The sequence below is a fragment of the Caenorhabditis elegans genome, chromosome II (assembly GCF_000002985.6).
Source record: "Caenorhabditis elegans chromosome II".
Lineage (NCBI taxonomy): Eukaryota > Metazoa > Nematoda > Chromadorea > Rhabditida > Rhabditidae > Caenorhabditis > Caenorhabditis elegans.
The window spans coordinates 12782026-12796784 of NC_003280.10; the positions used below are offsets into that span (position 1 = coordinate 12782026).

The 14759-nt window shown below is 35.0% G+C and overlaps 3 protein-coding genes across 3 annotated transcripts; all 3 read right to left on the reverse strand.

The window, feature by feature from the left end:
• Positions 1-710: 710 nt before the first annotated feature.
• On the reverse strand, positions 711-3391 carry Y46G5A.15 (uncharacterized protein). The gene is made up of 11 exons (NM_064319.5): positions 3294-3391; positions 3047-3100; positions 2348-2413; positions 2254-2298; positions 2005-2067; positions 1929-1958; positions 1784-1870; positions 1416-1738; positions 1300-1359; positions 1167-1256; positions 711-1003 (listed from the first exon to the last, which is right to left on the reverse strand). The coding sequence occupies exons 1-11, from the start codon at positions 3379-3381 to the stop codon at positions 995-997; spliced, it is 915 nt and encodes a 304-aa protein (NP_496720.2). The 5' UTR covers positions 3382-3391; the 3' UTR covers positions 711-994.
• A 905-nt stretch (positions 3392-4296) lies between these two features.
• alkb-7 (Alpha-ketoglutarate-dependent dioxygenase AlkB-like domain-containing protein) lies at positions 4297-6128 on the reverse strand. The gene is made up of 5 exons (NM_001027271.2): positions 6009-6128; positions 5659-5752; positions 5014-5187; positions 4607-4734; positions 4297-4537 (listed from the first exon to the last, which is right to left on the reverse strand). The coding sequence occupies exons 1-5, from the start codon at positions 6113-6115 to the stop codon at positions 4357-4359; spliced, it is 684 nt and encodes a 227-aa protein (NP_001022442.1). The 5' UTR covers positions 6116-6128; the 3' UTR covers positions 4297-4356.
• Positions 6129-6226: 98 nt separating this feature from the next.
• On the reverse strand, positions 6227-14427 carry cpt-1 (carnitine O-palmitoyltransferase). The gene is made up of 7 exons (NM_064320.7): positions 14276-14427; positions 13972-14221; positions 13159-13426; positions 11609-12111; positions 8839-9517; positions 7346-7852; positions 6227-6663 (listed from the first exon to the last, which is right to left on the reverse strand). The coding sequence occupies exons 1-7, from the start codon at positions 14313-14315 to the stop codon at positions 6571-6573; spliced, it is 2340 nt and encodes a 779-aa protein (NP_496721.2). The 5' UTR covers positions 14316-14427; the 3' UTR covers positions 6227-6570.
• Positions 14428-14759: the final 332 nt, after the last annotated feature.

Consider the following 14759-nt stretch of genomic DNA (forward strand, 5'->3'; position numbering starts at 1 on the left):
CAGTTTGCCGAAATTTTTCGGCACATCGGCAAATGGCATTTCTGCCAATTTGCCGGAAATTTCAATTTTGGCAATTTGCCGACTTGCCGGAATTTAATTTTCAGCTTCTACTTGCTACTTGGTCAAAAAGGTACACATCAGGGCAAATTGTCCATTTGCCGATTTGCCATAAATTCTTATCTCGGCAAATTGCCAATTTGCCGTTTGCCGGATATCAACTTGTCGGAATATTTTAAAGGGATTTTTAAAAATCAATAATTTCCGTTTTCTCTAGATGTTTTCATAGATATTTCAAACTTTTGACATTCTTAAATTTCCAGAAAAAAAGTGCAAACCCACAACTTGCCGAAGATTTTCGGCAAATGCCGTTTTTCCGGTAAATTCGGCAAATCGACAAACGGGCAAATTGCCGGTTTGGCGATTTGCCGGAAAAAATCGTCTGCGGCTTAGTAGCTTAGTAGTCATATTCGGCTTAGTAGTCATATTAGTTGAAAAAAATTCCGGCGTTCATAAAATTGACTGATTTTTCAAAATTTTGACATGAATTTTTTTTTTGAAATTTCCAGAAAAAATGTGCAAACCCACAGTTTGCCGAATTTTTTTTGGCAAATCGGCAAAGTGCCGGTTTGCAGAATTGCCGGAAATTTAACTTTACGCCGACAATTTCTTTGATCGCCCTGTGACCATGTGCTTCAGTAAAACGTCCTCTAAAAATCCGCATAATTAATTCACCAATGTTTATATCATAGAACAGAAAAAAACAAGAATTGAATAAAAATTCAGACATTGAAATTTGCATGTGAGAAAATACTTACTTGAATAGAATGAGAGAAGTGTGGGGAAAAAAAGTGAATACTGATTAATGAAATGGGATTTTCAATGGGATTTTTGGTCATGGTGGTAAATTGAGAAAAAGGAGGGAAAATGCATTTTTACAAAACAAGAATATAATAAAACCAAAAAGAAGATTAGGAGCCATGAAGAAGCCAATTCCTTACTCCATCTGAAAAATTCTTGAAAATTTGAAAATTTTGAGTTCAACTCGAATTTGAACTCGAATTTGAATTTGAGTTCTTTTTGTAAAAAAATTTGTAAAAACAATTTGAAAAAAATCTTGTTTAAAAAAGTTTTTTTTTAAGAGCACGACCTCGAAAAGAGAGTCCCACCTTTGAATTTCTTCCCTGCCATTTTCCGAGAGTATTCCGTGGTCTCAATTCCCTTGCTGACGTCTCTACCGGCTCGCGTTTGATAGCAATCTGAAATAGTAAGTTTAAAAAAGTTTCCAGATTGCCCATAAACCTGGTTTCGCTGGCGACTAGTCGAGATGGACTTTTTTTCAAGAGGTTCCGGAGTTGATTGCTGAATTTTTTTATTTCGATTAAAACCTTTAAACTTATATTAATCTGATAACTTACTGGATTCAGAGTTATTTCTTCGTCTTCAATGTACGCGTCCTCATATCGTCGAGCCATCTTCTGAGCCTCCATCCTTGCCAGCTTGATCTCTGAATCTTTCAGTGCAGAAGCTTCCACTTTCAGCTGCAACTCTTTCTGCACAAATTCCAGCGACTTTTTCTTCAACTCAAGCTTTGTCTTTCTTTCCTCTTCCTCAATCTCCATAAGAGCTTTCTCGTGGTGGATTTGGGCTCTGAGTTTCGCTAGTTCCAAGTCTTCCAGCTCACGAGTGAGCTCTCTCTTTTGTTGCTCAAAAGTGGAGTTTGCAACTTCTGGCTCAGTTTCTGAAATTGGAGGAAACTTGAGAAGAATATTTTCGTTTGATCTACCATTAGTAACTGGCTCCACCGTCTCCGTGGGCATCGGGTATTGCTCTTTTGGCTCATTCTCTAGAATCATCACTTCATCATCATGGCCTGAAATTGATTTTTTTAAATCTTCAACCTAGACTTCCTGACTTAAAAAATTGCTTACTTCTGTTTTGATATTGTGCGTAATCCAGTTCTGTAAAAAAATGCTTAGAAAATTGATTCAAAATTTTGAAAATTACCCGGTGACGTCGCCTGTCTCTCCATTTCTGGGGCTTCGTATGCTGAGCTTGAGGATGACTGGCCTGAAAAAAAAAACGCCTTTTGGAATATTATTAAGACCTGAGATGGCGAAAATCTGAATTTGCAGATTTTTCTAAAATTTCAGAAAGTTTTCAATGTGCCCTGGACCTATGCTAGACGTTTCACAAGATTTAAAAATTGTCTAGACATTTTTTTTTTGAAAAAATTAAAAATATAACCGCACTTACCACCGGCTTCTTCCTCAGGTTCGTTTTCTCTCGGGCGATAAGACTCTGAAGAATTATTTTCGATTTTTCTTTGAAACAATTTTTTTTAACTCACGGGAGCTTCTGAACGGAGCAAAAGCAGGCTGAGAACTGGGATGGTAAGGATGGTGGCGGTTCGAGTCTGAAATTGGGGTTTTGTTGGTAGAAAACTTACAAATATCGATAAATTTTGGGAAACGGCCAAGTTTTGGTAAGTTTGTAAATGTCGTTAGTTTTGGCAAATTGCCAAATTTTGATAAGTTGCCAAATTTGAGTAAACTGGTAAGTTTTTGTAAATTGGTAAATTTTGGAAAAATGCCACATTTTGGAATATTGCCAAATTTTGGAAAACTGGCAAAATTTGGTTAATTGTCAATTTTTGGTAAATCGCCAAGTTTCGGTAAATTTGCCGAATTTTGGAAAACTGGCCAAATTTGGTTAATTGCCTAATTTCGGAAAGTTGCCAAGTTTTGGAAAATTGCCGAATTTTGGTGAATTGGTAAATTTTAGGGAATTGCCAGTTTTTGTAAATTGCCAAATTTTGGTAGATTGCCAGTTTGCCAAGTTTTGGTAAACTACCTAATTTTCCTAAAATGCGTACTTTTCGAGAAATTTTTGAGAAAAAGCTACAACGTTGAAACACAAATAATTAAAAATCGATTAAAATAATAACTTTTTTGATCAAATTTCAAAATTATGAAAAAAGGTGTTTTAAAAAGTTTTACTACTCCCATTGACATTATAAAAATAATTTAATTTAGAAAAAAAAACTGACTCCTATTCGGAGATCTTCTGTATCGGTCACGGCTTTTCCTGGAAGTGCTCTGGTCTGAAATGGAAAATTTACTAATTTACCAAAATTTGGCAATTCACCATAATTACCTTATTTTTCATTTAGTAAATTATGGTTAATTGCCAAAATTAGGGAAATTGCCAAAATTTGAGTAAATTGGTTTAAAATATTGTTTTTTTTTCTTCGTGGCCGTGAAAGAGAAACCTCGGCCAAAATTTAACCAACTTACTAAGTTGCGCCAGCCTTTCGAGATCACGCCGAGTCTCCTCCTGGAACGCATAGCTTCCCGGGTGGAGAGTTCTACTAGATGAGCTCATGCTTCTAAAAAGTTTAAATGATTATTTTGATTTGAGAAAATATCGATTTCTCGCAAGCTTCCACGTGGCAAAAGTCAGTTTTCGAAAATACGAAGAAAATTGTTCGCTTGCTAGACAAAAATAAGAAAAAATGGAGAAAAGGTGTTGAAGAAGAAATAGTGAGAGGGGCCAGAGAACGAGACAAAAGTGCACGAGAAACAGAGAAATGTGTTCATATTGTTTATGTGGGTTTGGATGCGGAGGGAAAGTTGTTAATAAAACATGTTTTTTAATTGATTTGTTATATAAACACAAAATTCTGAGAATGCGTAGTGCACAACATATTTGACGCGCAAAATATCTCGTAGCGAAAACTACAGTAATTCTTTAAATGGCTACTGTAGCGCTTGTGTCGATTTACGAGCGATATTCCATTTTCACTAGTTTCTTTGCAATATTTTCTCATTTTTAAGCTTCTCTATCGATAAGATAGAACAACCCGTAAATCGACACAGGCGCTACAGTAGTCATTTAAAGAGTTACTGTAGTTTTCGCTACGAGATATTTTGCACGTCAAACATGTTGCGCAGTACGTATTCTTAGAATTTTGTGTTTCCGTAATATATTCGTACCTTCAAATACTGCTAATTTTCTGTGCTGGAGAAGTTATTATAACATTGTGTTATTAACCAGAAGCTAAATTTTGCGCCAAAATACGGTACCAGGTCTCGACGCGACAAATTCTGGTTTGATCGAAAAAGCTGTGCGCCTTTAAATAGTACTGTAGTTTGAAATTTCTCTGAAAATCGATAAAAACTATAGTACTCTTTAAAGGCGCGCCCCTTTTTGCATTTAACAAAAATCTGTCGTGTCGAGACCATGTTTGGCGCTAAAATCGCAATATTTCGCCTCTAGATAATAATGAAATACAAAAATATAATTAATTGTTTATTAATTGCAACAATTTATTCTAAGAACCACAGGTAATAAAAACAATTAAATTTCTTCAGGAATCGGTTTCAGCTTAATCTCCTCCTCAGCCGTCTGCCGATTCGCCACTTTCGGAAGATCTCTACAAATAATCGATATTCTTCGCTCCCTGGGCACTTGTTCTCCGTTCCACACACTTTCCTGCTCGCCGAGCACCTCATGTGTGAAATCGTATCGTCCGGGACCGCTGAAATTTTCGAATTTTTTAGATTTTTTAAAAATGTGGTGAGCAAGTTCGCTCTATGGCTAAACTCACCCTAATCGATATAAACTTCTTCTAGGCATCAGAAGATCCATAATCAGTTCATCCTTCTGATCCTTGTGCCGGAGCCGCATAATAGCGTCGGAGAGCAGGGAGACACCCGTGATGACGTCACCACAATACTGAAAATTTCGGATTTTTTTTGAATATTTTTGAGTTATAAGTTTTAAATGCGCTCTAATGATAATAATTGCCGAACTAGGCCATGTTGGCTCGACCATATCTGGGGTAGATTTACGGCGCGTTGCGTGTCGCGTCGCGGCTCGATTTTAGTTGTAAAACTAAATGTATTTGTCCGTGTGGAGTACACGACTTTCCCACGCGTTGTCCGGCGGGGGATTGTCAATAGAGCGCGAAAAATTCGATGAGGAAGCCCAGAACCCTGGTCAACTTGCACGCACTCGAATCGCGTCAATGTGTGGTTTGATGACACCGTCCTTGTGTAGATCCAAAATATGCACGTAGGTCAAATGTTCGGTGTTGGCGCCGAACGATTCACTCCGGATGCGGGAGATCACTTCGAGATTCTCGTCTCGCCATTTTCGTTGCTCACGTTCTCGGTATAGGTGGATGGCCTAGAAAATATGGGAGACTTTTAGGCCACGGGAAGCTTGCTGGTGGCCTAGAAATTCGAAATAGGTATTTCTAGGCCATGAATTCATCTGAAACCTAGAACACGATTTCTAGGCCACTTATTCTATACTGATGACCTATAAATCCAAAATTTCAATTTCTAGGCCATCGACAATTTACTGATGGCCTAGAATATTATTTCTAGGCCACCAATTCTATATTGATGACCTAGAAATCCAAAATTTTAATTTCTAGGTCATCGACAATATATTGATGGCCTAGAATAATATTTCTAAGCCACCAGTAATGTTTTATTGACTGAGAACTCTAAATTTCAAATTTTATGTCAAATTTTGGATTAAAACATATTTTATCCGAGATTTTCAATAAATTTTTTTTCACAAAACTATCATTTTTTGAATTTTGTAAATTTTAAATCTGTTTTCCTCATAAAAATGATCAAAAACTCCTACATCGTCCCAATGGCTCTTCTCGTACCGAAGACGCTTCATGTGTGGCTCAACGTCGACGAGAAGGCTTTTCTCTTCGGCTTCTGTGATGAAATCTCTGAAAATTTCGAAATTTTTAAGGTTGCAAGCGCGCTCCAATGCTAATAATCTTTTTTTAAACTTGCAAATACGCTCTACGGATAATTCCCCAGAGTTTCGCTGCTTCCAATTTAAATTCAAATTTTTTCAAGTTGCAATCGCGCTCCTTTGACGATTTCTCTGATTTCACCGATTTCACGTAAAATTTGAAAATTGTGGAGTATGCAAATCCGCTCTAATACCAATTTCGCTCAAAATTTCAAATTCTTGCCTACTTTTTAACATAACAGCAGGTTTTCATAGTTTCAGCCAAATCCTTCGGCCACAGTTCCAAATTATGAAATTTTATCAAATGTTGCAGAGTTCTCGGTGTAATTTTCATATTTTCTGTTCCACTGAAACATTTTTGTTGTAAATTTCCAATTTCTGAGAATATTCTAAAGCACGGCTTTCTACGGCTTTTAAACCATTTTCCTGTTGAACTATTTTCTTTAAAAATCACAATGATTTTATAGTCGAAAAGAAATAAAAAAACGCATTATGCTGAGGGCTTCGACATACAAAGTGGAAAGGGTTGGGGGAAATACATGGAAATTTCCTTTTTTTTTTCGGAAAAACAAATTTTTGTTAGTATTTACAATTACATTTTGTTACCAGTCAGACAAGTTTTTTGAGGGAAAAAAATCCAATAAAAATGAGCATTTTTCAGAAGGACGTATAATGTACACGAAGTGTGTGTGTGAAAAGGAGACAACAAAAGGGAAAAATTGCGGGTTAAAAATGGCCGGGAAAACCAAAAAAAAACATTTTTTAAAAAAATAAATTCAGACGGAGCACTTATTGCTTTTTCTTCGGCGCCTCAATCGCCTCGGCGAGCTTCTTCATGTCGTTGAGCGAGCGCTTGAGCTCTTCACGGAATTCACGGGAGCTCTGGAAGAAAATTGGATGAAATAGATAAATTTTGTGGTTTTTCGGCAAAAATTGCTCAAATTTTTTCGAATTTTGAAGATAAGTTTAAAAAAAAATTTTTTTCCACAATATGAATATTGTTTACAATAAGAAATCTGGTTTTTTCAAACGAAAAATCTTTTGTTCGTTCCAGAAAATTTGGGTTTTTTTCAAAAAATCTGGTTTTTTTTAATCTGGGGATTTTTTCCAGAAAATCTGAGTCTTTCCCAAAAATTGGTTTTTTTCCAACAAATCTGGGTTTTTTCAACAAAAAATCTCGGGTTTTTCCAAAAAATCTGCTTTTTTTAAACAAAAAATTCGGTTTTTTTCCAAAAAATCTGGGTTTTTTTCTGAAAAAAATCTGGCTTTTCCAAAAAAATCGGGTTTTTTTTAAACAAAAAATTGGTATTTTTTTCCAAAAAATCTGCTTTTTTTAAACAAAAAATTCGGTTTTTTTCCAAAAAATCTGGGTTTTTTTCTGAAAAAATTCTGGCTTTTCCAAAAAAATCGGGTTTTTTTTAAACAAAAAATTGGTATTTTTTTCCAAAAAATCTGGGTTTTTTTAGACAAAAAATAGATTTTTTTTTCCAGAAAATCTGGGTTTTTTTCCAAAAAATCGGGGGTTTTTCAGAGAAAAATACTGTAACTGTAAAACAAAAATTACCGTATTATCGGCAGATCTCTTGCTAGAGATATGGAAAGACAGAGTATCTTCCCCTGCAACAATATAAGAGACACCGTAACCCCGATCAGCCACCGGACCGAATCCACCTCCGGCAGTGATCAATCTCAAGCGAACTTCGTTGGAAAGTCCCTTGGCATCAGCTTCGCACTGATTCATCGGAGTCTGGGAAGTTGAGAGCAAGTATGTCGGTGGGAAGATATTATCGAAAAACGGGGATTCCTCTTCCAAATATCTCTTGATAACGTAGAGAGCGAAGAGATGACGATCGACTCCTTGTCCACACATCGCGTCTCGGTACAGCTCCTGATGCTTGTCGCATGCTTTACGGAGGAGTTGGAGGCGATCTTGAGGCGTCTTCGAGGCGTCGAGCATTGAACGAACGAAATCCGAGGATTGGACAGTGCAGGAACGGACAGTTTCGGTACGTCCTTCACGGAAGAGACGGGTCATTGAGGCTTCGTAGGTCAGCGAGAATTTATTTTGATTCTGCAAAAAAATTGAGTTATTTTACGGTGTTTTTTAAAGGTGGAGTAGCGTTAATGGGGATTTTGCTTCTAAAAATTCAAAAAAAAAATTTTTTTTGCTCTAAATGACCGAATATAACTGAAAAAAATTCAAAAAAAATTTCTGAATTTTTAATGATTTTTTTTTTCAATTTTTCAAAAATCAAAGAAACTATGAATGACGTCACTTTTGACATTTTTTTGCGTTTTCAGGGTAAATTTACAGTTTTTTCCTTTCGAATTTGATTTAATACACTATTTGTCAATATTTCAAACACAATTCTCCGTGAAGAAAACTGGAAATTTCAAAATTAGCCTGAAAAATTGGGAATTCAATATTTCTTTAGAAATTTTTTTCCGGAAAATTGTTTCAAATATTGACAAATGGTGTATTAAATCAAATTTAAAAGTAAAAATGAAAAAAAAAGTAAATTAAGCCAGAAAAATATCAAAAGTGACGTCACTCATTTGCGCGGGAATTCAAATTTAATTCGGCGGGTTTTTTGATTTTTGAAAAATTGAAAAAAAAAATCATTAAAAATTTAGAAATTTTGTTAAAAATCGCGAAAAAAAAATCTCAAAAACGCGATTTTCCCCTTTTTCAAACCAATCAGCGCCTTCGAACTCCGCCCACTCCATCTGATTGGTTGAAAAGTGGGCCGCGAAGCAAATCGTTGATTGGTCAAGCAGTTCTCATTGAAAAATAACCTCCAAAATGAGAACTGCTTGACCAATCCACGATTTGCTCCGCCCCCACTTTTCAACCAATCAGATGGAGTGGGCGGAGTTCGAAGACGGTGATTGGTTCAAAAATGGGGGGTGGCTTATAATTTTGGAGGTAATTGGATTTTTCATTTCTTTATTTTTTTCGGTTTTTTTTTGTGGTTTTTGAGAATTTGAGATTATTCAGGATTTTTTAGAGCAAAATCGATAATTTTTTAAAAATTTTTCTCAAGTTCGCCTACGAACCTTAAAATAGGTATATTGAAGTGTCATCTGCAAGAAAGCATCCGGTGAAACCTTCAACTTCTTCGCGAATCCTTTTCCATAATCCGTCCAAACCAACAAAGACATCTCAACATCGGCAATCAACGCGTTGGCCACCTCCATCGACTTCCGAATCTGATCCAGTGCAGGCGCTGGGATCTCCCACTTCAGTCGTTCCGGTGTAAGCTTCTCCTTGGGTTCTCCCTTGCACCGCCCGTTCTCATCATAACCAATAAATACAATATCCTGAAGCAAGCTCCATTCAGTGAAATGAGCCATCACAGCAGCGTCACCCCACGAATGTTCAGTGTTAATTCCGACGTGTCCATTCTTCGAGATGATCAGATTGAACGACTTGTCGAACCAACGATCGTGAGCCTTTCCGTGCAACAAATTGTGAGCCCAATGGTCAAGCTTCGATGGATCCTGTGGATCGTAGTGGGTCTCCTCGTCGTCAAGAATCACTACGAATGCGGCTCTTTCGATATCGTTCAAGCTTGTCTTGTTAACTCCACTTCTGAAGTGAGCACGACGAGTTTTAGCCCAATCGGCTCGTTCTCCGGCTGTCAGGGATGCTAAGTGCATCTCGCCTTCCGATGGCTCATGGGTGTGAGCAAGGATTGCGTCGTATTGTACTTGAAGCTCGCATGCTTCCAGGAGTCTGAAAATTTTAGGAAAAGTTTAAGGGAAATTTATTGAAGAAAAAAAAATCTGGTTTTTTATTCAGAAAATCTGCGTTTTTCCGATAAAAAATTTGGATTTTTTTTTAAATACGGTTTTTTTCTTTAAAAAATCTGGTTTTTTTTTCTTAAAAAACGGATATTTTTCTCCAAAAAAATCTGGTTTTTTATTCAGAAAATCTGCGTTTTTCCGATAAAAAATTTGGATTTTTTTTTAAATACGGTTTTTTTCTTTAAAAAATCTGGTTTTTTTACTTAAAAAAACGGATATTTTTCTCCAAAAAAATCTGGTTTTTTTTTCTTTTAAAAAATCTGGTTTTTTTTCCAAAAAAAATGTGTGTATTTTTTGGACTAAGTTTGAAGAACTTCCGAAACTTAGATTTGATTTCTGTAAAAATTCCAGAAAATTAATCGAAAAAAAGGGGGGGGGGGTTTTTTTTTTAATTTTTAATTTTTTTTTCTGTTTTCTGCAATTCTGAGCTGTTTAAGGGGGGTTTAGTTAATTATAAAAATGGTTTTTTTTTTTGGTTTTTCCAGAATTTTTCTGTATTTTGTAAATTTTGAATAAAAAACGACATTTCAAAAAAAAAAAGAAGCATTAATCGAAAAATAGGGTTTTTAGAAGAATTTTCTCATGCCTGAAGGCGCCAAAAATTTCAGGTTTTCAATTTTCAATTTTCAAATTTATTATTTCGGTTTTTGCGATTTTGAGCTGTTTTGGGGGTTTATTCTGAATTTTTTTTTGGATATTTCCGAATTTTTCAGTAAAACTATCTCTGAATCTTACTAAAATCTTTAAATTTCAGATTTTGACACAGTTTATCAAAAATAGAGGTTTCAGGCTAATTTTATAGCGAAATTCTGATGAAAATTGAAGAAAAACACGTTTTTAAAGAGAAATTCTGTCAGGTAAATAAATTAGATTTTTTTCTAAAAAATCTGGGTTTTTTCTCGAAAAAATCTGAATTTTTTTCCAAAAAAATTTGTTTTTTTTTTCCAAAGAATTTGATTTTCTTTCCAAAAAATCTGATGTTATTTTATCACAAAATCTGTTTTTTCCCAAAAAATTTAGATTTTTATCCAGAAAATTTGGATTTCTATAAAAATCTTGGGTTTTTTTTCGCCAAAAAATCTGGATTTTTTCTTTTAAAAAATCTGGTTTTCTCTCCAAAAAAATCTGGATTTTTTCGACAAAAAATCTGATTTTTTCGACAAAAAATTTGGATTTATTAACCCAAAAATCGGGGGTTTTTTCCAAAAAATCTAATTTTTTTTTCCAAAAAAATCTGGTTTTTTTCCCATAAAATCTAGCATTTTTTCCAAAAAGTCAGTTTTTTTTCTTAAAAAATCTAGTTTTTTTTCCCAAAAAATATTGTTTTTTCTCCAGAAAAATCTGGTTTTTTTAGACAAAAAATCTGGATTTTTTCTTTAAAAAATACGGTTTTTTTCCCAAAAAAATCTGATGTTATTTTATCACAAAATCTGGGTTTTTTCCAAAACATTTTGATTTTTTTCCACAAAATCTGTTTTTTTCCCAAAAAATTTAGATTTTTATCCAGAAAATTTGGATTTCTATAAAAATCTTGGGTTTTTTTTGCCAAAAAATCTGGATTTTTTCTTCTAAAAAATCTGGTTTTCTCTCCAAAAAAATCTGGCTTTTTTCGACAAAAAAACTGATTTTTTTCGACAAAAAATTTGGATTTATTAACCCAAAAATCGGGGTTTTTTTCCAAAAAATTTGGTTATTTTATCAAAAAAAATTAGATTTTTTTCCAAATAATCTAATTTTTTTTTCAGAAAAATCTGATTTTTTCCAAAAAAATTCTGGATTTTTTCTTTTAAAAAATCGGTATTTTTCTCCAAAAAAAAATCTGGCTTTTTTCTTTTAAAAAATCGGTATTTTTTTCCAAAAAAAATCTGGCTTTTTTTCCTAATAAATCTGGTTTTTTTCTTTTAAAAAATCTGGTTTTTCTCCAAAAAATCGGTTTTTTTATCCAAAAAAATCTGGGTTTTTTCGACAAAAAATTTGGACTTTTTCTCCAGAAAATCTAGTTTTTTCACAGAATTTTTACCTTTTTCCATTATGAACAATAAGCTTAAACCAGACTCCACGACAATAGACTGCAATATGTTTAGCATCATCCCAATGCAAAAGCCGATCTACTTCTTCTCCTGGTACTCTGCACGTATTGAAAAGCCTCTCGTACTGCATTGTACAGAATGGAACCTTTGTCCGCGGGGAAATCGAGAACGGCGAGACCTCTTGACGATCAACCATTCTACGGAATTGGAGGGATGTGTAGGTGAGATTGGCGGCACGGGATGCTTGATTCTGTGTTGGATGCTCGTTGAGTGTGTCGAATCCGTAATAGTTGGAATTGATCATAATCGGCGATCGCTGCCGCATGTAGACAAACTCCTCCCACCAATCGGTGACGTAGTTGGATGAGAACCACGATTTAAGGGTGAGATATCTCTGAAGGCGTCGGCCGACTCCTTTACGGAAACGTTCTGATAGGAATTCAAGCTCCTGGAATTCTTCATCGCTTAGGATCGGCTTCATCGAGAGGAGATGCTGGAAAAATTGGATTTTTGAGATTTTTAGCCTTTTTTCAATTAAAATGATTTTTTTCTAAAAAATCGGGGGTTTTTTCCACAAAATTTGGTTTTTTTTAAATAAAAAATCTGGTCTTTTTCCAAGAAATTTGGTTTTTTTTTTTGAAAAAATTTGGTTTTTTTCTAAAAAAATCTGATTTTTTTCCAAGAAATTTGGTTTTATTTTCCAAAAAATTTGGTTTTGTTGTCCAAAAATCGGGGTTTTTTTTCCAAAAATTTTGGTTTTTTTCTAAAAAAATCTGATTTTTTTCCAAGAAATTTGGTTTTTTTTCCTAAAAATTTGGTTTTTTTTTCCAAAAAAAGTTACTTCCTTTATTATTACGGGAACACGAAATGTTGAGAATGCGTATTGCACAACATATTTGACGCGCAAAATATCCCGCAGCGAAAACTACAGTAACTCTTTAAATGACTACTGTAGCGCGCTTGTGTCGATTTACGGGGGCTCGATTTTCGAAATTAATTTCTATTCGAAAAGTCTGAACTATATTAAATTTTCCTTCGATTTTTCAAATAGAAATTCATTTCGAAAATCGAGCCCCCCCGTAAATCGACACAAGCGCGCTACAGTAGTCATTTAAAGAGTTACTGTAGTTTTCGCTACGAGATATTTTGCGCGTCTAATGTGTTGTGCAATACGCATTCTCAGAATTTTAGATTCCCGTAATAAGTAGACGTTTAACTATAAGATTTTTCGCGATATCTTACGGTAATGGGTCTCGCCACGCTAACAGCGAGCTACTGTAGCTCGTTGTCAGCGTGGCGAGACCCATGACGGTAAGTTATCGCGAAAAATCTCAAAAAAAAAAGCATCCAGCATCGAAATTCCGGTCGCAAACGTGAAATTTTCTGAGAATTTCAGGTTTTTTGTAGCTTCTCTGGTATTTTCGAGCAAAAATTGATTTTGACATGATTTTTAGGTGAAAAATTGAAAAATTGAGTGCTTTTTCACGATTTTCAGTGACATTTTTCCAAATTCTTCGCTTCGAACCATCAAATCCTCTACCTTTCTAACGGTATCATCAAGATTCGGCAACGGAAGACGTGGCAGGGCGCCCTGGAACGAATGGAGCATTGGACCGGCTTTCGAGATGATATGGAGCACGCCGAGCCACAATTTTGTGGCTTTTGACACTGGTTTTCCGGGCGATTCGTACATCCATCCCTTGTATTCCAGAAGAGTTTTGATGCTCAGACGAAGAAGTTGCACAAAGATCAGCCAAAGAAGAGCACCGGCCACGGCGATTGAGATACTTTGACCGAGGTAGCCATCACTGAAAAAATACAGTTCCCGGTCTCGAAACGATTAATTTTTGTTAAAAGTAACAAGATGTGCGCCTTTAAAGTTTTAACGCATGTGTAATAATAAAATATCACTTTTTTTTCAGGATTGTGTAATAATAAAATTTCACATTTTTTCACGAATGTGTAATAAGAAAAGTTCGATTTTTTCACGAGTATGTAATAAGAAAATTTCACATTTTTTCACGAGTGTGTAATAAGAAAATTTCAAATGTTTTTCACGAGTGTGTAATAAGAAAATTTCAAATTTTTTAAACGAATGTGTAATAAGAAAATTTCAAATTTTTTTCAAAAATATGTAATAAGAAAATTTCAAATTTTTTTCACGTATGTGTAATAAGAAAATTTCAATTTTTTTTTCGTAATTAACAAAACAATTTGTCGTGTCGAGACCATATTTGGCGCAAAAAATCGCAAAATTTTGTGTTTTTCATGATTTTTGACGCTTTTTCCGGTATTTTCAAATTCAAAAAATGTTTTTTTTTTCTTCGATTTGAATGGAAATCTCCCCGCTCACCCAAAAATATAATGCACAATATAATTCTGAATAAATGGAAAAATGCCGAACGACAAGTCGTGTTTGATGACCGAAAAAACGGCGACCGCTCCCACAACGAGACCCAGCGTCCACGAGTTTGCCGGGAACATCCCATTCATGAAATCATTGCGGAATCGTCCGGTACGTCGTTTATACGAACGACTGATTCCGTGCCAAATATCGCGGAGCAGCTCCTGATCGTAGCTCACCGAGACTCCATCGTGGGTCACTGAAAATTGAGAAAAATCAGATTTTGAAGCTTTTTTTTTTTCGAATGATCTACCGGCAAAAGAAAGCGCGGCAGCACTGCGTGCCTCAGCCATAGCTCTCTGTGGGTCCTTTAAAGGTTAGTTTCCTCGATTTTAATGGCACAAATGCTGGTCTCGACGAGATTTTCCGGTGAGGTTAGTGTGTAGTTTTCCCGTATTAATAACCCTGAAATTATTTAATTTTTTTTAAATTTTCAACGGAATATGATGAAAACGGGGTAAATTTATGGAATTTTTGCCATTTTCAATATAGTTTTCCTACCTTTTAAGAAGCTAAAAAAGCTGACTTTCATGAATAAATGCCTTTTTATAGCCATAAAATTTATTTAAAGGTGGTATATTGCTCTATTATACGCAAAATTGAATGAAAACGCCGAATTTCAGAATGAAACGTCTCAAAATATGACCTAAAATTCGTTAAAATTTGAAATTTGCCTGGTCAGCGGCTGGAAATCAACTTTTTTGAAATCACCGTCTAATTTTGGGAATACAAGTTAA